The sequence below is a fragment of the Megalobrama amblycephala genome, linkage group LG13 (assembly GCF_018812025.1).
Source record: "Megalobrama amblycephala isolate DHTTF-2021 linkage group LG13, ASM1881202v1, whole genome shotgun sequence".
NCBI classification, from domain to species: Eukaryota; Metazoa; Chordata; class Actinopteri; order Cypriniformes; family Xenocyprididae; genus Megalobrama; species Megalobrama amblycephala.
Genome location: NC_063056.1, coordinates 2,753,064 through 2,775,709, shown reverse-complemented (window position 1 = coordinate 2,775,709; position 22,646 = coordinate 2,753,064). Strand labels below are relative to the sequence as shown.

Genomic DNA, 22,646 nt, shown 5'->3' with positions numbered 1-22,646 from the left:
CACATCATGAGTGCCATGTTATTAAGATGATGTTTCAAGTTAAAAAAAGTTAAACAAATCTTGAGACCCTGTGCTTTGTTTCATAGCTCATGAGTCCATGATTGATGCAGTTTTTCTACATGGTTATTTGATTTCAACTGTTAAAGTTTTCATAAGTACAAGTAAAAAGTGGGAGCAGAAACTGACACGTGTACAGGGGTTTCACAAGACCCTGACATTTCCTCCTTCGGTTTGCACTTGTGGTTCAGGATGGTAAGAATGAAATGCCACGGAAGGACTGACAGCAGTGACTCCTCACTCAGAGCACAGAAATCGTTCTCAGAACGGCAGCTGGATAGGCTTATTTCAAACTCCTTTTATTTTATTTCATTTTTTACAGAGAAGTTCCAGACCTGGCTGGGAAGTAACTTCACCCGAGTTTAAATGTGACCTTCACCACTTACAGATGCTTTTAAACACTTTAAAGTATGTATTGAATTCATCTTTACCGTCTTAATTAGAATAACTGATAATGCTTTAGAATATCTTTCATTAATAAGTCATTTATAAATATTACATAACACTTTAAACAGTTCATGTACATTCAGATATGAATATATGACAACATATAAAAGTCATTTTTTAACCATATGATTGTACTTTAATGAAGCATTATATAATGTTATATTATATATAAGAATATTCTAAGATGTTACTGTATGGTTTCTTTTTATGTGAAAGACAATGGTTTTATGTACTTTTTTTTTAATCATTTTTATCTTTGTCTTATCTTAGGTTTTCTATATTTTCTGTTAGAAACTGAAGATTTTGTAATTTGAGGACTTCTCTTCTCTGAAATAGTAACAAGATTTCACTTTTTCTTTCAGTCATCATAACCATGGAGTCAGTCTGGCTTATGCTTGTGCTGTGGATATATATTGATGTCTTAAAAGGTGAATCAACATGTTTTTTACTCATTACTTTATGATTATTAGACAATTTCTGTTCTTTTTCTATCACTTTAAACCTTTCTTTCCTTTATTTATTTTAAATGCATTGTTCTTTAAACAGAAAAATTGGGTTAAACTTTGCAATGTGTCATTTCTTACCATTAGTTAACTACATTTGTTAACATGGACTAACAATCAACAATACTTCTACAGCATTTATTAGTTAATTTCAACATTTACTAATACATTATTAAAATGAAAAGTTGTATCTGTTAACATTAGTTGATGAATTGCGAACTAAAATGAACAAAAAATGAACAGCTGTATTTTTTACTAGCATTAACAGCGGTTAATAAATGCTATAAAAATGTATTGACATGACAGCATTGGGTATACAGTAAATCATTTTATTGCAATCTCAAATATGCTTCAAATGCATAATGTCATTTGTCTGTTTAGACACACCAAAGTTAAAGTTTCTCTGATGTCATGCAACAACCCACACGTTTTGAAATATGCTAGTTGTCGGGAATGTGTCACGCAATGCTAAATCACAAGACTAGTGAACTGTATCAGTGTAGAGCCTGAATTCTCTCCCTGAATTCATGTACAGTATTGTCCAAAAGTGATGTCCGGAGGGGATATTTGTTTTTAATGACCTTACAAGTTTGATTAAACCATCAAAATGACAGGAAAATATTTTATTTTTTTAAATATTTTAAATATGAGGGAAGAACAACACACTAAATTTGGTTAAGATATTTATCTGACAAATTTATTTGGCAAAAAAAGAGCAAATTACAGCTACAGGTTTTATTTTCAGGTTTATTTCAGGTTTTGTTTTCTATGAAAACAAAATCTCACGTTGGTTCTCTCTTGTTTTTGCATGAGTTCATGGTTTCTTTTTTCTTTTCTTTTTTTATGACAGCCTGGCCAAAAATAATGTCGGAACAATTTAATGTTTGATACAAAGTTTCAATGTGTTATCATCACAAATAAAAGAATCGACTCCAAGCACAATTACGCAATATGCTTACAAAATCTTTGTGAAGGGTGAAGAGTGAAGATGTCAATTTTCCAAGACCGGACATCACTTTTTGGCACTGTGTTAGTAAGATTTAAAACACTAACTCTAATATACTTTTATTATCTGCAGTGATTCAGGCATCATCGTGTGCTAAGGTATACACTCCTGCCTCAGTGGTCCTCGCTGGCTCGCCCGTATCAGTGTCCTGCTACATCGAGGACAACTGCTTGCTGACTAAAGGCAAAGACTTTCGTGTGGCGTGGCGGATTAACAACAATTATGCCCCCAGCAATCTCTCTTACCAGGAGAGCAACAGAACATATGGCATACTCATCCCCAGCCTACCACACACAGGGGCAGACATCGCTTGTGTCCTGTGTGTAGGGGATCATATCTGCCAAATAGCCGATGGAGTGAGAGTTAAAGTGGGATGTGAGGATCTTTTTTTTTTTTTTTTTTTTTTTTTTAATAATGGACCCTTTTCACATTTCCAGGGTTCTCAGAAGCGGAAGTCGTCATAGTTTCTGTAAACTTGTGTAGTGGTGAATGGGAGGTGACAGCAAATATAATTTTTCTATTACCATGGACCCACTTTATATTAAGTGGCCTTAACTACTATGTACTTGCATTTAAATTAATCATTTGATACAATGCACTTGGTGTGTACATACATGTTTTTAAAAACACCTGCATGTAATTACATCTGTAATTAATTTCTGTAATTACATTTATAATTACACTGTTGACCCACCTTACCCCTACCCTTAAACCTATCCATACCACCAAACCTATCCCTAAACTTACCCGTATCCACCTCAATAGCAGCACAAGTGTTTTGCAATTCAATATGAACCCAATAAGTACATTGTACTTATTTTTTGATGTAAGTACATAGTAGGTAAGGCCACCTAATATAAAGTGGGACCATTCCCATTCCCAGAAATTCAGTGCATCTGAAATCGTGTACTGTCTGAATATGTACTACATTTGAATTTACTGAGTACAATTGAATTTACTTGAAAGTAACATGTTGTTACTGTCGTGTGACCTACCAGCATCAGTTAGCCTTACAAACATTTCATACATAAAACATAAAATAATTTACTTCAAAAGATTGAGTCAATTACATCCATGCTTGTTTCTTCGCAGAAGGCATAACGTCTCAGGTTACGAATTTAACCATGGTTCCCTGAGAAGGGGAACGAGACACTACATCCTAGGATGCTATAGGATGCTATGGGGAATGCCTCTAGTGTGACCCGGGTCTGAAGCACGTTCAAATGCGACAATGTCATTGGCCGATGACTACTATTACTATCACTGTCAGTGTAACCGTGAGTACAAAAGGGTATCTGTAGTACACGTCATCAACTTCTTTGTCTGAAGGGGATGTAAACAGGCAGGCCCGAGGCATGGCAATGAGACACAGTGTCCCGTTCCCCTTCTCAGGGAACCAAGGTTACATTCAACCTGAGATGTTCCCTTTCGAATGGGAACTTGCACTGCATCCTAGGACGCTATGGGGAACAAATACCCACTCCATCATGCTGAAGGAATACCTGTCTAACCAAACACATGCACAAGTCGTGTGTGTCCTCAGGAACTCGATATCTCTGATAAGAAGGCACACACATTCTGAAACACTTGGCTGGGTGTTACTCCATAGTGAATGCCTTCACACGTAGGTATGCAAACAAACAGATCCTGAAGACAAAAGAAACAGATGATGTGTACTTCAGGCACCCTTTTGAACTCACGTTCAGACTGATAGTGACATCATGGACTGTCGTCGGCCAATGACATTGTAGCATTTGAACACATGCTTCACACACCGGTCATGCTGGAGGAGCTCCCCATAGCGTCCTAGGACACAGTGCGGTTCCCAATCGAAAGGGAACTTGTAGTAGTTGGAGTAACTCACAGGGGTGTGTTTTTTGTAATACTTTGCAATGCAGACAGACCCTTCTCTCTGGTTTACACTGATTTTCTTCTTCACATGTTTTGGGATCTGGAGATGCTGTACGATTTTAGAAGATTTGTAACAGCACCCCCTACCGTATAACAGTGAAAACATGGATTGCCAAAAAAACTTGTCAATGGCAGGAAGCGCTGTGCCATAAATGATGGAAAATCTTGTCAATGGCAGGGAAAGAGTTAAAAATAATATTTATAATATATTAAAAACAATACTAGATTTGCAATGTTGATAACTGTGAAAACGCATCATCACAGTCTGTGAAAGGGGTCCATGATGTTGCTAATTAATAAATATATTCATAGAGCTTAATCAGGGTCCATTCCATATTTAATCTGATATGAATGAAAACAAGGCTTTGATGTTGGTACTGATCATTCATCCAACAAAACATATCTTAAATGGACTGTATTTCCATCTTTCACAGCCTTGTTTCTATTCACACCAAATTAAATATGATGTCTGCTCTGAAGGTCAGTTTGTACATTCACATCAAGAAATTTTATTTGAAGAATATGACATTTTCAGAAATTTAATATTGAAGACTGTTCATCATTGTCATTCCAGGCCAAAGTTCACCAGACTTCTAATCTTCCTTTTATCTTTTAAGATCTTCCATCCACTCCTACAAACCTGAGCTGTGCTTTGAATTTAACGCAGCCACACAGACTCCTGTGTCAATGGGATCCTGGTCAGGAAACAAACAGCCTTCCTACAAGTTATACTCTTCATGCATTGAGGTACTAATTACCGCTGACATTTTCAAAAGTGTAGCTTGTTTATTAATGAATCTCACAGATGTCATGATTCATTCTAAAATTAAGAGGGAAAAGACATAAAGAAAACAACTCTAATTTTAGGATTATTCAAAGTTTTTGCATGACAGTTTCATGACAGTTAAGTAAATTTCCCTTCACAATTTGCTTTACCATAGTGTGTCTAGGTGTTTTAATTTTGAGTTTTTGTTATGTTTACCTAAATGCTGATTCTCTTATTATTATTAAATCAGAATAAATACAAGGAAGTATAATACATATTATCATGATGTATAAATTAAAACTTCTAATTCTAATCAACTGATGAAAACTTGATCGGATTGAAAACAGAAACTGGAAATTTCTGCGTATGTGCAATGATGTAGAAATGGCATAATGATGAAGTAATTTCACTCGGCAGCCATCTTTGAAATGCCTCTCGGCAGCTACTTTAGTCATGCAAGTGCAGCATGGGGAAAACAAATTCTCAAATGAAAATTCTTATGATTCTTAAATTTCATATTTGGAATTACCAATGAAATGTGATGACAACTGTCTGAAATGCAGTTTCTTGTGCTCAAAAAGCATTTCAAAAGCTTTTTTTTTTTATTCAGGATGGACCAGCCAATGTGCATGTGCACTCATAATGGCAGCTTCTTACCGCAGCTGCAGTGACGCAATGACTTTACCGATTGGCGATTGGTTCTTTTATTTAGAAGGCGGGACTTATTCAGACTTTTTGGGCATTGAACTTTCGCCCATTCATAGTAATACAAGTGATTTTGAATATCATCCTAAATCATATCTAGGCACCACGGACAGACGCTGACTGGCGCCGCCTGTGTGTGTACACATAGTGTTTGAATTTTAAACGTGCCAATAATTTAAGACATTTCTCCTTCTATAGAACATTTTTGGTATAAAGTACATCGAGTCCAGAACTTTAAGAGTTCTATATAGAACCCCCACTGAAGTGTGTACAATAATGTTTCGCATCACATCACAGTAATAGGAATTGGGGGCAATGTGTTTTATTGTCTTGAAAATAATGTAACTATGAGCCAGCAAAATAAAATGTATCATTTCCCATGATTTGGGGGTTAAATATGACTTGGATATTGTGACTTTGTGAGATTCACTCTTATGGTAGTTTAGAATAAATTCAATTGAATTGGTGACATGGTTGTGGTGACATGTTTTATACATTTTCCATTTCTCCAGGAGCAGATCAGGAAAAAAACAATTTGAGATCCCACCTGGAAAGCATTTCTACTTGATTCCACGGGATTCTTACAGTTTATTTTTAGAGTTGGAAGTTTATGTGACAGCAGTGAATGCCTTTGGAAATGCCACCTCTGCTCCTCTGAAATGGATCCCTATGGAAACAGGTAAAAAGAGCAATCAGAATTTCTTTTTATTAACTGGTGAACATATAGACCAAATATGAATTGATATATAAGGATGTTGAATAGTAATTTGAGTATAAAGCAGTACAAATTAAACTTTAATAAAAAAGTTATTTTAAATAGTTTTATGTGGTTTTATTATTATTTTATATGCAGTACTCATAAACTTGCTATCATAGACACAACATATGGGATATTTCCAGAAACAATAGATGATACTAATAAACAATGTTATCTATAGAAATTTGGATTTAATGTATATATTTCATAGCGCACCATAGTATACTTCATTTGTAAGGACAGAAACAACCTTCATAGAAAACTTGAAAATAGAACATTTTCTTTGTATTTCTAAATAATCATTAGATTTAAATGTTGGTGTCAATATTTAGTTTTATCAAGTTGTCTGAAATTGTCTTAATGTCATGACAACTCTTGGAATAGTTTTAACATGTTATTGAATATGGCAATATTAATGTACAGTATGTGGTCTTGGCTGACTAGATCTAGCATGTAAGATATACTGATGATGTATAAAAGGACATACATAAATCCTGTAGCAGATCTAGGCAGGTGGAGCTGGGGGAGGTGGAGGGGTTCATTCAGAGGAACCTCTGATAGTGTGCTGCAGGACTATTTCACAGCAAACACTGAACCCAACTGTTTAAATGCTGAGCTTGGATATTTAGCCAAAGTTAATTACTATTATTTTGTCAGAAATCTTGTGTTGGACTATTGAAATTAGAAGTTCTTTGAATTGCAGTTCAGTGATATTCTCCTCATGTCATTCCATTTCAAATTCTAATTTAACATCTTTAATCATTAATGTCAATTTCAGGCGTGCCAATTCTGCTTCTGGCTGTATCAGTCAAACTTTTACTTTGAAGAAGACCATTCAAAATTATCTTTTCAAAGTCTTCCTTGTATTCAAAAATAGGTTATGACATCAGTGGTTGTGTTCTGAAGAATATCAGGTCTGTCTAATGTATGCGTTGTGATAAATAATAATAATAATCATGTATTGTATTACAGCAAAGCTCAAACCTCCTAATATTACAAGGGTTGAACCATATAAGTCTGGATGCTTAAAGATCAGCTGGAGTCTTGCAGAGTCTCAGAAATGGTTGCAGGTGACCTTCAGTGCACAGTTGAGATTGAAAACATTGAATAACCAGTTCGACAAAGAGTTTGTAAGTGATTGCTTTTCATGATAATATTGTTTGTCTAAAAGCTGAGACAGTCTGCAAGTTATCCAAAAAAGTGTCTTAAATATTCCTTCTATTATAGAATGTCACCTTCAGAGAACAAGAAGAAAAAAGGATGAATCTGTGTGGCCTCCTTCATGGGACAAATTACAGCACCACAATAAGAATGAAGTATGGAGAGAAAGTATGGAGTGAATGGAGTGAATGGAGTGATCCGAAATCAGCCACCACACTTATGAGGGGTAACAAGCTTTATGTGTTCACTATCTAGTAATAAAATACTGTATTCAGATTTTTGCAAATGACTGTACAAATAATAATTATTATTATAATTACCTTACTGTACTGCCTTGTGGAATAATTGTGTGTGGTGATTGGTGTTGCCTTCGAAAATGCAATAGCAAAATTTATTCATGTCGCTGTGCATCCTGGGAAACTATGATGACCAAAATATACTGTGTACAGTACAATACTGTGTTAATATACAAGATATTACTGTAATAGACAATACAACAGTGATTGCTGTGAATCTACAGCACAACGCTGCTACAGAAGTGGGCAAAAGTGATATTTGTCTTTAATGACCCTGCAAGTTCAATTATACCATCAAAATATGAGGAAAATTTTATAGATTTTTAAGCATTTTAAATATGAGGGAAGGACAAACACTAAACTTGATTAAGGTATTTATCTGACAAAATTATTTGGAAAAAAAAAAAAAAAGTACAGCTACAGGTTTTATTTTACTATGTAAAAAATTATTAGAAAAAACAAACAAACAAAAGGCTGACAGGGGAAAAAAAACATACATTGACTATAACATAATTAATTATTAATATTTTGTAGGTTCTCTCTTGTTTATGCAAATGTTCATAATTTCTTTGTATGACAGCCTGGCCAAAAATTATGTCGCATAATTTAATGTTTCATTGTGTTATCACAAATAAAACAATTGAGCACGACTATGCAATATGCTTTTTTAACAATTCTTTAATAATGTTTGAATAAATGGTGAAGATGTCAATTTCCTTAGACCGGACATTATTTTTGGCCACTACTGTGTATTTACCTCTTTGTGGTATGACTTAAAATCTTCTACTAAAGAACAAGAACACAATTATCTGTGTAAAATTATTTGCTGTAATGCGACACTCAGAACTGGTTGTTGTTTTTTTCAGCTCCGACTGGAAATCTGGACACATGGCTCAAACTGAATGATCAGGCCGCTCAGCTCTTCTGGAAGGTAAGAGTCCTTCTGACAGTCTTAACACAACATGGAGAAGGATCTCTCTCAAATGTTATATTATTTAGTGTATGTATTCACACACGTGACTAGTGGGGCGTCAGTTGGGTATGGCAGGGTGTGGCGGCTGCCTGGTCAGGTCAATGCAAAGTGATATATTTTTATTGCAGGATTAACAGTGTTAAATTACTATGTGTAACATATAAATTGTATTTAATAAAACAGAAAAGCAAATAAATTAAAGTGATCTGGTTGTTATATTTGTGCGTTATAAGTTTAACAGCGCAGCAAATGTGTCTATTTACAATGTCTTTTTGCAGCGTTGAGTATTGTAGCCAATCGCAACCATTTCTGTTGAAAATAATGACCAATCAGAGGTGTTTAAGTTATCGGTAGTGAGAATCCACTCAGTTTCTCTCAAAATGCTGTATGAGTTTATGTTTAAGTTTAAGCAGAAGTTTACTATGTTTTATATGCACACAAAGCGGAGACATGATTTAAATAAAAGATTTACTGTGAAGTTTAAGCCTCATTTCCACTGAAATTATCTGGAACTATTTGCTGTGCATTTCTATTGTGGTCTAAAGTACCATGAACATTAGTGCAGTGATGTAGGACTGTGCACGACTTTATATTTCCTGCTGGATTTCGTCTTCTGCATATAAGCGTATTACAACCCGAATTGCGGAAAAGTTGGGATGTATTTTTAATTTGAATAAAATGAAAACTAAAAGACTTTCAAATCACATGAGACAATATTTTATTCACAATAGAACGTAGATAACATGACAAATGTTTAAACTGAGAAATTTTACAATTATGCATAAAATGAGCCCATTTCAAATGTGATGCCTGCTACAGGTCTCAAAACAGTTGGGACGGGGACATGTTTACCATGGTGTAGCATCTCCTCTTCTTCTTAAAACAGTTTGAAGATGTCTGGGTATCAAGGTTATGAGTTTCTGGAGTTCTGGTGTTGGAATTTGATCCCATTCTTGCCTGCACTCTAAAAAATGCTGGGTTAAAAACAACCCAAGTTGGGTTGAAAATGGACAAACCCAGCAATTGGGTTGTTTTAACCCAGCGGTAGGGTTAAATGTTTGGCCAACCTGCTGGGTAGTTTTATTTAACTCAACTATTGTTTAAAAATTACTGTATTGCTTAATTAAAATTAACCCAAAGTATGTTGGAAATGAACATTTATTAATGTTCAATGAATAATTATTAAACAATAAACATTTATTAAATTGCTTATTAATAAATGTATATTAATAAACTATTAAACTTATATTAATAAAATATTAAAGCTTATTAATAAACATTCACCTTTTGTCTATTAATGTTGCCTCTAATTGCATCTGGTTTTTAATTTCCCAACTATTTTGGGTTCATTTTAAGCTAGCCATATAGCATTTTTTAAACAATAGTTGGTTTAAATAAAACTACCCAGCAGGTTGGGCAAACATTTAACCCAACCGCTGGGTTAAAACAACCCAATCGCTGGGTTTGTCCATTTTCAACCCAACTTGGGTTGTTTTTAACCCAGCATTTTTTAGAGTGTGATATAGGTTTCCAGCTGCTGAAGAGTTTGTGGTTGTCTTTGATGTAGTTTTTTGTTTAATGTTGCTCTAAAACCTTTATAAAACTTTCAGCAGACTGTTTTAAAGTGGAAAAGTGTTCTATGGTCAGTTGAGTCCAAATTTGACATTCTTGTTGGAAATCACGGACGTCGTGTCCTCCGGGCTAAACCGTCCAGCGTGTTATCAGCGTTCAGTTCAAAAGCCAGCATCTCTGATGGTATGGGGGTGCATAAGTGCATATGGGCAGCTTGCATGTTTTGGAAGGCACTATGAATGCTGAAAGGTATATAAAAGGTTTTAGAGCAACATTAAAGGAAAAATACATCAAAGACAACCACAAACTCTTCAGCAGCTAAAAACCTATATCAGGCAAGAACCTCGACACCCAGATGTCTTCAAACTGTTTTGAAAAGAAGAGGAGATGCTACACCATGGTAAACATGCCCCCGTCCCAACTATTTTGAGACCTGTAGCAGGCATCACATTTGAAATGAGCTCATTTTGTGCATAAAATTGTAAAATTTCTCAGTTTAAACATTTGTTATGTTATCTATGTTCTATTGTGAATAAAATATTGGCTCATGTGATTTGAAAGTCTTTTAGTTTTAATTTTATTCAAATTTAAAAAACGTCCCAACTTTTCCGGAATTCGGGTTGTGAAGCCTGAACCTCATTGTTGGTCGATCGGTTGATTTTTTTTAATCTCCATTGTTCATTTGAATAGCAAACAACTCTTACTGCATGCACCGCAACAGGCGTGAACTCAACCAATCAGCATGTTCAGCACGCAAGTCCCTCCCCTGAAAGTTCCTGAACTTTGAAAAAGTACTACCTCGTGAGCAGGGACTTTCTGAGGGGGAAATTTTTACCCGGAACTTCACTTAGACACTGCTCCCTGCGGACAAAACACACCGAGTACCATCCCAAAGTCCCTAGTTCCTGGGTAAAGTTCCTGTGGAAATGCGGCTTTAGTCAGATTCATTGATTAAAACGGGAGTTCTCGTACTGTACTGACTGACAGCTTCAGTGATTATAAAAGAAGCGCTCTTTACTCGCTGTCTAATTTCATTCGCAATTTGAAAAAAAAAAAAGTTTTCATTTCACAGTAGAATTTGTGACCTTTCCTACAAATATATACTTCATACTTTATTACAAAAAGTGAGAAAAAAATAAACAAAAAATTACAAATGACTAATATCTAAAAATAAATTGAAAAGCAAAGCATGTGAAAAAAAATTCTATTAAGGAGTGGAAAGAGCTCCTCTGCCGCCATCTACTGGTTATAGTGGTATTTTTATTTCTTCTTTTTTTAATTAAAATAAAAGTGTTTGTTTTTCACCAAATGTTTTTCTACATCATGAAACTTTTAGTTCACTATACCTTGGCTTTTTGCCGAATTGGCGCCACTGAGTCAGTTAGTGATTGAAAGATCTCTGATGTTCATTCACATTTGTGGAGGTCATGTTAATGAATGTTATTAGTGAAACTCTGTGGACCGCATAGTGAATCATTTTGAAAAAAAAAAACATACCTCATACACTAGCAATGGAAGTTTATGGGACAAAGCACTGCAGCAGGATAAATCAGTTAAGTAAATATTAAGTTACGTCCAGTGTTGCAACTCATGCCATGATCATGCAATGCTGCAAACCTGGTAACTTTCACATGCAAGGATACTAAGAAGGGTCATGAAGCAAAAGTATTGATTGTTTTTACTTGTTTTCTGTGATAACTGACAGCATGTCACAGATGTATTTAACCTAAAACTTCCCTTTAACCACTGCCTCATCTCATTTTAGCCCTCACAAAAATTTCGTGCCAATGGCTGGAACTTGACATACACTGTTGAATCAAAGGAACCTAAAATGACTTTGTGTGTAACTCAAGAAAGCCACTGCTTTTTCAATCTCACCAAGCGGATTAAAAAGGTCTACCTGAGAGCCACTAATGCAAAGGGGAGCTCGATGCCTACTGAAGTACCAGTGTATCGGAAGAAAGGTATTACTTATTTCGGTCTCACTTTATATTAAGTGGCCTTAACAACTATATACTTACATGGCAAATTAAGCATTTAATACAATGTACTAACTCTGTACCTACATGTATTTACATTGTACGTACATTTAAATTTACTGCATGATCTATCTGTAGTTACAGTACTACTTTTGTAAGTACACACCATAATTGCAATATTGTAACTACAATTGTAACTACTCTGCAGTTTCTGTGACTATTATTATTATTTTAAAGCATTATTGTTCATGCCTACCGCATTGTGCTTAAATATGAGTAAGAGGGTGGATACTTATTATTCAAACTATTTCATATTCAAGCTATGGATGGAACAAATGTTTGCAAAATACACCTGAACGTATATTCAATCATCTCATTTAGCACATTATGGCTCCCCAGGATTCACTAAGTTTGACTTTATTTTATTGTGCAACTCACATACTTTAAAAGACACCATGCAAATACCAAGCAGTTAACAAATGAAACCTTATTGTAAAGTGTTATCAGAAAGGGTCTGGAACATGTGTTGATACCCAGGAACTAATGTTTACTCACACTGAAAATACACAAAAACTGACCACTTAAAGTGAGGAACCTGTGATGAAAATTTTCAGTAAAAAAGATTCTGCACATGTTGTTTTTATTTGCATGGACCTGCATTATTAGCGGGTTTAATAATATACACTTAATATAAAGTGGGACCCTTATTCCTGACAGACTGTATTCCCAATGAAATGATGATGTTTGATGACTTCTTCTTGTCTCGTTTTAGGGCTGGACTCTGTGTCTAATTTCGATGTGCATCCCCAGTCAGAGACGTCTGTGCTCCTGACGTGGGAAAGCCCGGTGTCCTCCAGTGTCACGGGATACGTGCTGGAGTGGAGATCTCTGTGTGAGATGCCGGCAGCTCCTCTGTCCTTCATTCTGGTGGACAAAAACAGCTCCAGTACCATATTAACAGGTATTTATTATTATTATAAATCATAAAATCAATAATTATATATAAACAACTGGTCAGAAGTTTGGATTAATCATGTTTTTTTAAAGGCTGCATTTATTTGATCAAAATACAGTAAAAGTGTTGAAATCTTATTACAGTTTAAAATAGCAGTTTCCTATGTGAATATATATTTATTCCTGTGATCAAAGCTGAATTTTCAGCATCATTGGGATCACATGATCCTTCAGAAATCATTCTAATAAGCTAATTTGCTGCAAAATTACTATAAATTATCAATGGAGCTAAATTATTAATAAATGTTAAAAATTGCATCAATAATAATGTTTACAAATTTTTGATGAATAGAAAGTTCAAAAGAACAGAATTTATTTGAAATAGAAATCTTTGTAATATTATTATACATGTAATTTTTTATCAAATGAATGTGTCCTTAAGTCACGATTCTGTTCTGTTTCGTTTCGTGGTTTTCCTGTGTTCCTTTGGTTTCTATGGTCACTCATTGATTAATTGATTATGTTTACCTGAGTCTTGTTTGGTTCTTCTCTTTCCCCTGTGTGTCTTCACCTCTTATTTACACTGCATGCGTCAGTCAGCGGCCACTCTAGTCAGTGCTTGTGTTTACACCAGACGTGCTGCAGCGTGTTTCAGAAGCGTCCCAGAAGCGGTTTGCGGTGCCGCTTTGCTAAAGATAGGCGGCAAGTCTATTTTTGACGGACGCTGCATCCAAGCCACGCAGCTCAAATACAAAATAATGTCAAAATAATCCCCCTGTGTAAACGCCTGCACATATTTCACATCACTTGGAGGCAAGAAATTGACGACAAGAGATTCAAAGTTGAAAAACTTGAAAATCTTTTATCCTTGTCGTCCATAACTGGACTTTTAAGTGTGTTAACTTTGTCTGTAAGCTACAGCAAAATAAAGTAGGGCATATCAATAAACACAATTGAACTGGACAAAATATGACCATTTGGCTTTTAAAAACATGAAAAATCAAGGAAAACAAGGTCGGACAGGCAAATCTCGTGGTCTCCCGAATCCAGCAGAAATGCTTCTGGTGTGAGTTGACACCGCGTAGAGGACGGAACAAAACCTCGCCGGAGCCGTGGCGTGCCGCAGACGTGTGCAGTGTAAATAAAAGGTTATGTTAATGAACATAACCTTCTAGATTGCTTTCCTAATTGTTGTTGTTGTTTCTACTGCTTCTCCTGTGCCTGCATTGTGACATCTTGCTGAATAAAAGTATTATCTTACTAAATCACATCTTTTGAATGGTAGTGTCAAATTAAATGTGGTTCAGAAAAAAAGATTAAAGGTGCTAAGTCACTTAAAAATATACTTTAAAACCCAATAAAATAACCTTTTTGGTACTTAATCTTAATATATTCTTATTTGTTGCAGACAAAGTGCATGCAAATCTAATCATGGCTGTTTTATTTCAGGGTTAAAGGCTTTCAAGCCCTATGAGATCTCCGTTTATCCCAAATATGTTGACGGGTTTGGACGTCCTCTTACCTTAATGGCATACAGCCGTCAGAAAGGTGTGTAGTGTATGAAAGTAGTGGATATCTGAGGGCTTTCTATAAACTCTGGATAATGATACAATGCTTCCATCTAGTGGGCTCAGATTTTGCTAGATGTATAATTTTAGCATGCTGACAAATGTTTCATATTTTCTCACAGCACCCTCTGCAGCACCAGAGTTGAAGGTTGTGGATATCCGTTATTCACAGGTCAAACTTCGCTGGGATGAAATTCCCCTTAATGAGACAAATGGGATCATTGAAGGATATACTATTTACTTTTGGAATGATACGGATAATGTCCAAGGTATTCAAGGATTTAGAGAAGTTGATAGCAGATTTTTGGATGGTAGCAGATTTTTGAATAGTTATTTTATTAACCACAATGTTTCTATCCTTTTTCAAGTTATATGGACTGAGACAACCAGCTATATGGTGAAAGATCTTCAACCACTTACCAAATATTATACCTTTGTAGCGGTTCATACAATGGGTGGAAGTTCAAACGGATCAGTTCAGAGCCTGACAACTGGACGTATTGGTGAATATTTATGGCCATACTGTTCAATTATATATATATATATATATATATATTTACAAACGATAATCTCTAAGTACATTTAGTCATGCATGAGCGTAATATGAATGCTCTCCTTAACATACGACACCTGGCATGTTGATTTTAAAGCATTGATTTAAAATGATTGATTTGACTGATTATTGAAAATGTTTTTCAGATGGCATTGGAATGGTGCTCTTTGTTATCCCAGCATGCATTGGGTTATCACTTCTCATCATCATTGTTGTGTTTACCTGTTTGGGGAAAAATGAACGGTGAGCATACGCAGCCTCATTATTATTGTGCGAGGCCAGTACACTGGAAAAAAAAAAAAAAATATTACAATTAATTACAAAGTAACTGCAAGTAATACACTGAACTAAATGTGGCATTTTGAAGTAGAAAGACTGAAAGAGTATTTTCTTGTAAAACATACTCCTATAATCTTTATTTACAACTTCTAGAAATCATTTTTACAGTGTTCTAGTAATATAACTTACTAATGTCTGGTTGTCATAGGGTGAAGATGTGTTTGTGGCCTATAATTCCCGATCCCGCCAACAGCAGTATTAAGAAGTGGACCACCACTGACTCACTGCAGGTATGTTTGATCGACTGAGTATAATTTATAATTTGACTAATTAACCTGTTAACTGTCATGAGCACTGACATGAAAATCCGAACTTATGTGGTTGTAATTAATGATTGCTTTGGAACACAGAACTAAGATTTCTTTTTAAAGAAGACACTCAGCAGATTATTGCACTTAAAAAAATGAAAGGGTAAAAAAGTTCTAGAGGTTTAAAGAGATATTTCCCCTTAAAAATGAAAATTACCCCATGATTTACTCACCCTCAAGCCATCCTAGGTGTATATGCCTATCTTGTTTCAGACAAACACAATCAGAGTTATATTAAAATAAAATCTTGGCTCTTCCAAGCTTTATAATGGGAGTGAATTTGACTCAAGATTTTGAAGCCCAAAAAAGCACATCCATCCATTATAAAAATAATCCATACGACTCCAGAGGGTTAATAAAGGCCTTCTGAAGTGAAGCAATGGGGTTTTGTAAGATATAAGACATAACTGGCTTCCAGGGGAAGAGTGACCTCTGACCCCACGGATGATGTAGGAGTAGCGTAAGCTTAGACGCCTCTCACGGTCCAAACTAATAGAGCTGGGTAACGAACTAAAGCTAGTCTTCTCTTATATATAGAAATCCTCTGACATTTCTATTTAAAAATTCTCATTTTAGACTTTTCTCATTCATGACCGGTGTTTTGTTTTGCTCTGTGCTTCTGTGTTTGTCAGTATATCATGCGTCGGGTCAGAGGTCACTCCTCCCCCGGAACTAGACTTTTGCGTACGGCCGTCTGCCAGAAGCCAGTGATTATACAAACCGATTCCAAAAAAGTTGGGACACTGTACAAATTGTGAATAAAAAAGGAATGCAATAATTTACAAATCTCATAAACTTATATTTTATTCACAATAGAATATAGATAACATATCAAATGTTGAAAGTGAGACATTTTGAAATGTCATGCCAAATATTGGCTCATTTTGGAGAGCTACACATTCCAAAAAAGTTGGGACAGGTAGCAAACATATAAGGAACAGCTGGAGGACCAATTTGCAATTTATTAGGTCAATTGGCAACATGATTGGGTATAAAAAGAGCCTCTCAGAGTGGCAGTGTCTCTCAGAAGTCAAGATGGGCAGAGGATCACCAATTCCCCCAATGCTGCGGTGAAAAATAGTGGATCAATATCAGAAAGAAGTTTCTCAGAGAAAAATTGCAAAGAGTTTGAAGTTATCATCATCTACGGTGCATAATATCATCCAAAGATTCAGAGAATCTGGAACAATCTCTGTGCGTAAGGGTCAAGGCCGGAAAACCATACTGGATGCCCGTGATCTTCCTGCCCTTAGACGGCACTGCATCACATACAGGAATGCTACTGTAATGGAAATCACAACATGGGCTCAGGAATACTTCCAGAAAACATTGTCGGTGAACACAATCCACCGTGCCATTCGCCGTTGCCGGCTAAAACTCTATAGGTCAAAAAAGAAGCCATATCTAAACATGATCCAGAAGCGCAGGCGTTTTCTCTGGGCCAAGACTCATTTAAAATGGACTGTGGCAAAGTGTAAAACTGTTCTGTGGACAGACGAATCAAAATTTGAAGTTCTTTTTGGAAAACTGGGACGCCATGTCATCCGGACTAAAGAGGACAAGGACAACCCAAGTTGTTATCAGCGCTCAGTTCAGAAGCCTGCATCTCTGATGGTATGGGGTTGCATGAGTGCGTGTGGCATGGGCAGCTTACACATCTGGAAAGGCACCATCAATGCTGAAAGGTATATCCAAGCTCTAGAACAACATATGCTCCCATCCAGACGTCGTCTCTTTCAGGGAAGACCTTGCATTTTCCAACATGACAATGCCAGACCACATACTGCATCAATTACAACATCATGGCTGCGTAGAAGAAGGATCCGGGTACTGAAATGGCCAGCCTGCAGTCCAGATCTTTCACCCATAGAAAACATTTGGCGCATCATAAAGAGGAAGATGCGACAAAGAAGACCTAAGACAGTTGAGCAACTAGAAGCTTGTATTAGACAAGAATGGGACAACATTCCTATTCCTAAACTTGAGCAACTTGTCTCCTCAGTCCCCAGACGTTTGCAGACTGTTATAAAAAGAAGAGGGGATGCCACACAGTGGTAAACAAGGCCTTGTCCCAACTTTTTTGGAATCGGGTTTGTAGTTTATAAAGGTATAAATATGGATTTTATTTATTTATTTTTTTTACAAAAATGCATCGCTTCACTTCAGAAGGCCTTTATTACCCCCCTGGAGTCGTATGGATTACTTTTATGATGGATGGATACACTTTTTTGGGCTTCAAAATCAAGAGCGCCGTTTGAGAAGAGTCAGGATATTTTTTTAATATAACTTATATTGTGTTCGTCTGAAAGAAGATAGTCATATACATTTAGAATGGCTAGAGGGTGAGTAAATCATGGGATCATTTTCATTTTAGGGTAAACTAACCCTTTAAGTTTACTGTAAAACAAACGTACTTATTTGATACTAAAGTTGCTATAAAATCAAATCAATCTAATATGTCTAGCCAGGTTGTGTTCCAGATTTGGAGTAGCTGATGTCATAAAAATTGAGGTTCCTGTGAGATTTTGTTTTGCCGCTTTAACAAAAATGGCCAACAAGTAACACCCACATTCTGCTGAATTGTTTTTATGCGTTTTCCTGTACAAAAAAGCCAGCCAAATATGGAACCTTGAGTCTCAGATCTTTCAAGGATATGTGTTTGTCAAGATTAGAAAAAGATTTGATTCTAGAATAATGCAGCACTTTTTGTAAAATTTGAAACGAGACCTCCTACTAGGGGGAGGAGTCCATGAAAAGGATGTAAAGTACCGATTCCATGGTAATGCGATGTCCAATTTCAAAATGGTTTTCAAAGGATGAATTTTGAGCGTTTACGCTTTCCAATGATACCTAATTTATGATGATTACTAAAATATGTTATCCAGTAGAAAAAAAGTACTGTACTGAAGTCCCAGTACTGAATATATGAAGAAAAAAAAAAAATGTCAATTAGAAATAGTTAATCAAACTGTTCAAATAAATTTTTGTTTTTTGTCCAAGGGCATGCCTCCCTATGAAGAAGACAAGGACCCTGTGTTGGTGTATCTGTCCCACTTCAGTCTTCTTGATCAGTCTGAGAAAGAGCTGTTCAAGAGTGACTACGTCAAGGAGAGCCAGTGGTCACATGATATCTACAGCCATGATGAGAGTCACAACTCTTTCCAGGCCTGCAGCAGTTACAACTCGGAGAGTGACAGGGACTCCATCCCTTACGCCACTGTTGTTTTCGGTGGTCCGTATCAAAGCCATTCGGCCCCTCTGCCAGCCTACGTACGCTCCGATTCCACACAGCCGCTGTTAGGGGGGGACGAGCCTGGCAGCCCCCCGCCATACGAGAATGTGCCACTAGTCAGGGGTGTTACTAAAGTGAAACACTTCACTGCATTCCCTCGGAATTCCACTGAAAGTGAGGAGAGTGAAGAACTTTGGGAAGAATTCCCTATGCTCAGATTGTTAGAGACGAGGGATACCGATCATAACTAATCTGAATTTGAGTATATATAGAAACATCATGCAGGGGCGCCAAAAAGCAACACAGGCTCATTGGAAAAATGCGTCTCTTTCAACATTTTTGCAAAACTCATAGATAGAAATCACTGCAGTTTCCAGTTGAAAAGAGACAGTAAAACAGCAACAGCTTTTATTCCTTTTGACACAAAATTATTACAGGGGTAGATTATCGGATAATAAAGATTTATTTTTGTGCAGTTTCTTGCACAATACTATGTTATGACCCCAAAACACTTTTACAGTAGTGCATGATTTGTAAACGAATACATTTTGATGTTTGCATCACATAAGCAGCTCCATATGTGTGTGTTTTCTGCTGCAGTAAACTTGCTCACCTCATACACTCGTGAAGGGAAGAGTCATGATAAAAGAGCACAAAAGCAGCTAAAATGTTTTATGTCATGTTTTTATGTTTATGTCAAATGTTTTTAGTGTAGGTGGTGCATTATTTTAATTTTCCTTTGCATTACCTTTTAGCACCACTTACCTGACATTTCAATTCAAAACTGCAGCGATACGTGCAACAACCAAAACAATAAAACGTTTTCAGATTCACGTTATTCTTTTCTGGATAAAACTAAACATGCTATTAGTGCCACTTACTGGACATTTCACTTTCAAAGTGTTGCGAAAAGTGCAAGAAATATTGTGTAGAAATGTCGCCACAGGTACGTTTTCCCAATGAGCTTGAGTTGCCAAAAAGGCTACGTTCACACCGAGGCTGTATGTGGTCCAAACCTGATTGTTTTCCCTCAAATAACTGGACCACTGTCAAGTATGGAAAAAAAATCAGATATGTACAGTATTAGATATTTTTGCAATGTGATCCTGCCACGAGCAGTGATATTATGTCATGTCATATGTCAGAATAACTCAACATTCATCATAACTGCACAATTAATTTTCCCTGTATACACATATGCACAGTATACATTACCGTTCAAAAGTTTGGGGTTGGTAAGATTTCTCTTCTGCTCACCAAAGCTGCATTTATTTGATCAAAAATACAGTAAAAACAGTAATATTGTGAAAAATGTAACCGTTTTCAATTTGAATATATTTTGCTGTATTTTCAGCATCATTACTCCAGTCTTCAGTGTCACATGATCCTTCAGAAATCATCCTGATATGATGATTAGCTGCTCCAGAAAACATTTCTGATTATTATTATTATCATCAATATTTTTGTGGAAACCGATCAATGTGATCAATGTTTTTACTGTCACTTCTGATCAATTTAAAGCAAAAAATATATATATAATTTTTATGAATTTCTTTTAAAAAAATCTCACTGACACCAAACTTTTGAACAGTATGGTATAATAATGTATATTAATGCCACCAGTTGACTAAAATATTTAATCAACTTTGATATGCAATGTTCCACTCTGATCGGTTCAGACTGAGGAAACGTTGAACTCATTCTAATACATGAAGTATTTGTAGAATATCTGAGACTAATAGGACCACTCAGTTCATTATATGAACTGTCTTTAATATTGCCAGGGACTGTATATTGATTAAACAGAACGCTTCAACAAAAAGGAGAAAGAAGAACCTTCAATATGGCAGCTCTAATTAAGTAAGCCCCGCCTTCCAAATACAAGAGCCAATCAGCAGTCACTGCCTGGTCTATATGTGAAACTTGTAAGAGAAATCACATAGGCTGCGTCCGAAATCACATACTCTCTTGAGTAGGTACTTATTTTGAAGAAGTAATTACTTCACGACCACTAAAAATGAATGTTCTATATAGTATGAGTGTTTGTAGTATGAGTGTAATCTGGACATATACTGTACATTCGCCTATCATGTGACCTACTAGCATCAGTTGCATCACTTCACTGCCATTCACAAATCCTCTCCCGTGGCCTCATGGGATAGTAAAGTGTCCATCAAATGAACACTTCAGAATCTCGCCAGAGGAAATAGGTCATCCGGGTACTTTTTGCCTACTTTTTTATGAATTTACATAAACAAAACTGTCTATTCTTGTGTTCTTAACTTTGAGAAAATGCAGTAAATTTCAGCAGCTTTTTTTTTTTTTTTTTTTTTTTTACTAATATTAAGAGTAATGCTATAATATCCAGTATTTTTACAGTGTTGATGGAGAGATGCTTGAGTCACTGTCAGAGTAAATAAGACAAAAAAACAAAAAAAATCTTTTTTTTTTTTTACTTTTGTGGCTGTATATTTTGTATTGAATATATATTTGAATTTTGAATTGATGTACTATTAGAAAAGGACCACAAATATGTCTGATTTGTATGTTTTTGTTTTTTTTTGTTTTTTTAAAGAGACAATCTAAGAAAGAAAAGAAAGGCAAAAAAGAAAGTGATGAATGCTATGTTCATTTACGTCATAATTAATGTTACCTGATGTTTGACACGTTTTGTATACATTCACCTCTTGTCTGTATGGTGCTTTGAGTTCAGTATTTTATATGCATTTCAACATTTTAAAAGAGTACAAATTGTGGTTGCATCTGGCAATGTAACAGCACTTCCTCTGGAAGGACAAAATAAAAGACTTGCATGATTTGGCCATTCCTAATTTTATACTGAAATGTATGTTGGTCCATTTTTCAGTATGTAAAGTTTATTTGAAAAATAAACAGCTCTGCTGAAACTGTTTACAGACTCTTTTTAAAAGTGCTGCTGGGATACAACTAGCCTGGATGCCAGCCGAACTTAGCCCCGCCCACAACATTTTGAGGTCGGGGAGTTCGGTCTGGACCTTTTTACAGTCTATGGTCTGGACTCGATCCGTAGAGGAGTAATTATGCCCGAACAGAAACTGTTCGGACCAATTACATTGTCAGGGCGATGATTGACAGATTATCACCAGAAACGTAATCAGCCACGTCATCAAAGAGCGCTTGGGGAGTTTGATTGACAAGCGATCTAACCAATCAGAACGCCGCATCCGCCATTTTGTCCGACAAAGCAGTCAGGAGTTAGAAGATTAACCTCGGTGGAGTTAAACTTGAAAAATTGTGCATATTGACGTCTTTCCGCGTTTGAAACAACATTCATTCTCATGTTCATTCATGTTTATTTGATGCTATAAATGGACTAGTAGGAAGAGATGATCGGTTCACGAGCCTCTTGAGCTGAGGCACTACAGCAATCTGTCACGATCATGGTCACAACACATTAATGAGCCACAAAACGGTTTTTATTGTTTGAATTTTTTAAATAACTACACAGTTTGAAAGCTGGGACTTTGTTTAATATCATAAGTAACCTGCTCTGTCTCGTCTGTCGACGTGTTGTCAGTTT

At 36.0% G+C, this 22,646-nt stretch overlaps 1 protein-coding gene across 1 annotated transcript; it reads left to right on the top strand.

Annotated features, from left to right (window-relative positions):
* The first annotated feature begins 222 nt into the window (after positions 1 to 222).
* On the top strand, positions 223 to 21,993 carry csf3r (colony stimulating factor 3 receptor (granulocyte)). Its single transcript, XM_048152774.1, has 16 exons — positions 223 to 465; positions 867 to 932; positions 2,086 to 2,388; positions 4,542 to 4,671; positions 5,908 to 6,074; positions 7,125 to 7,282; positions 7,380 to 7,539; positions 8,476 to 8,540; positions 11,920 to 12,118; positions 12,906 to 13,094; positions 14,537 to 14,635; positions 14,778 to 14,924; positions 15,024 to 15,158; positions 15,355 to 15,451; positions 15,696 to 15,777; positions 18,856 to 21,993. Exons 2-16 carry the CDS (start codon positions 878 to 880, stop codon positions 19,336 to 19,338), a joined length of 2,469 nt encoding a protein of 822 aa, XP_048008731.1. The 5' UTR covers positions 223 to 465; positions 867 to 877; the 3' UTR covers positions 19,339 to 21,993.
* Positions 21,994 to 22,646: the final 653 nt, after the last annotated feature.

Coding starts and splice junctions, on each gene's coding strand:
- csf3r (XM_048152774.1), top strand. CDS start 878: ATGGAGTCAGTCTGGCTTATGCTTGTGCTGTGGATATATATTGATGTC. Junction 14,636..14,777: donor GGCATACAGCCGTCAGAAAG/GTGTGTAGTGTA, acceptor ATTTTCTCACAG/CACCCTCTGCAGCACCAGAG. Junction 14,925..15,023: donor TGATACGGATAATGTCCAAG/GTATTCAAGGAT, acceptor TCCTTTTTCAAG/TTATATGGACTGAGACAACC.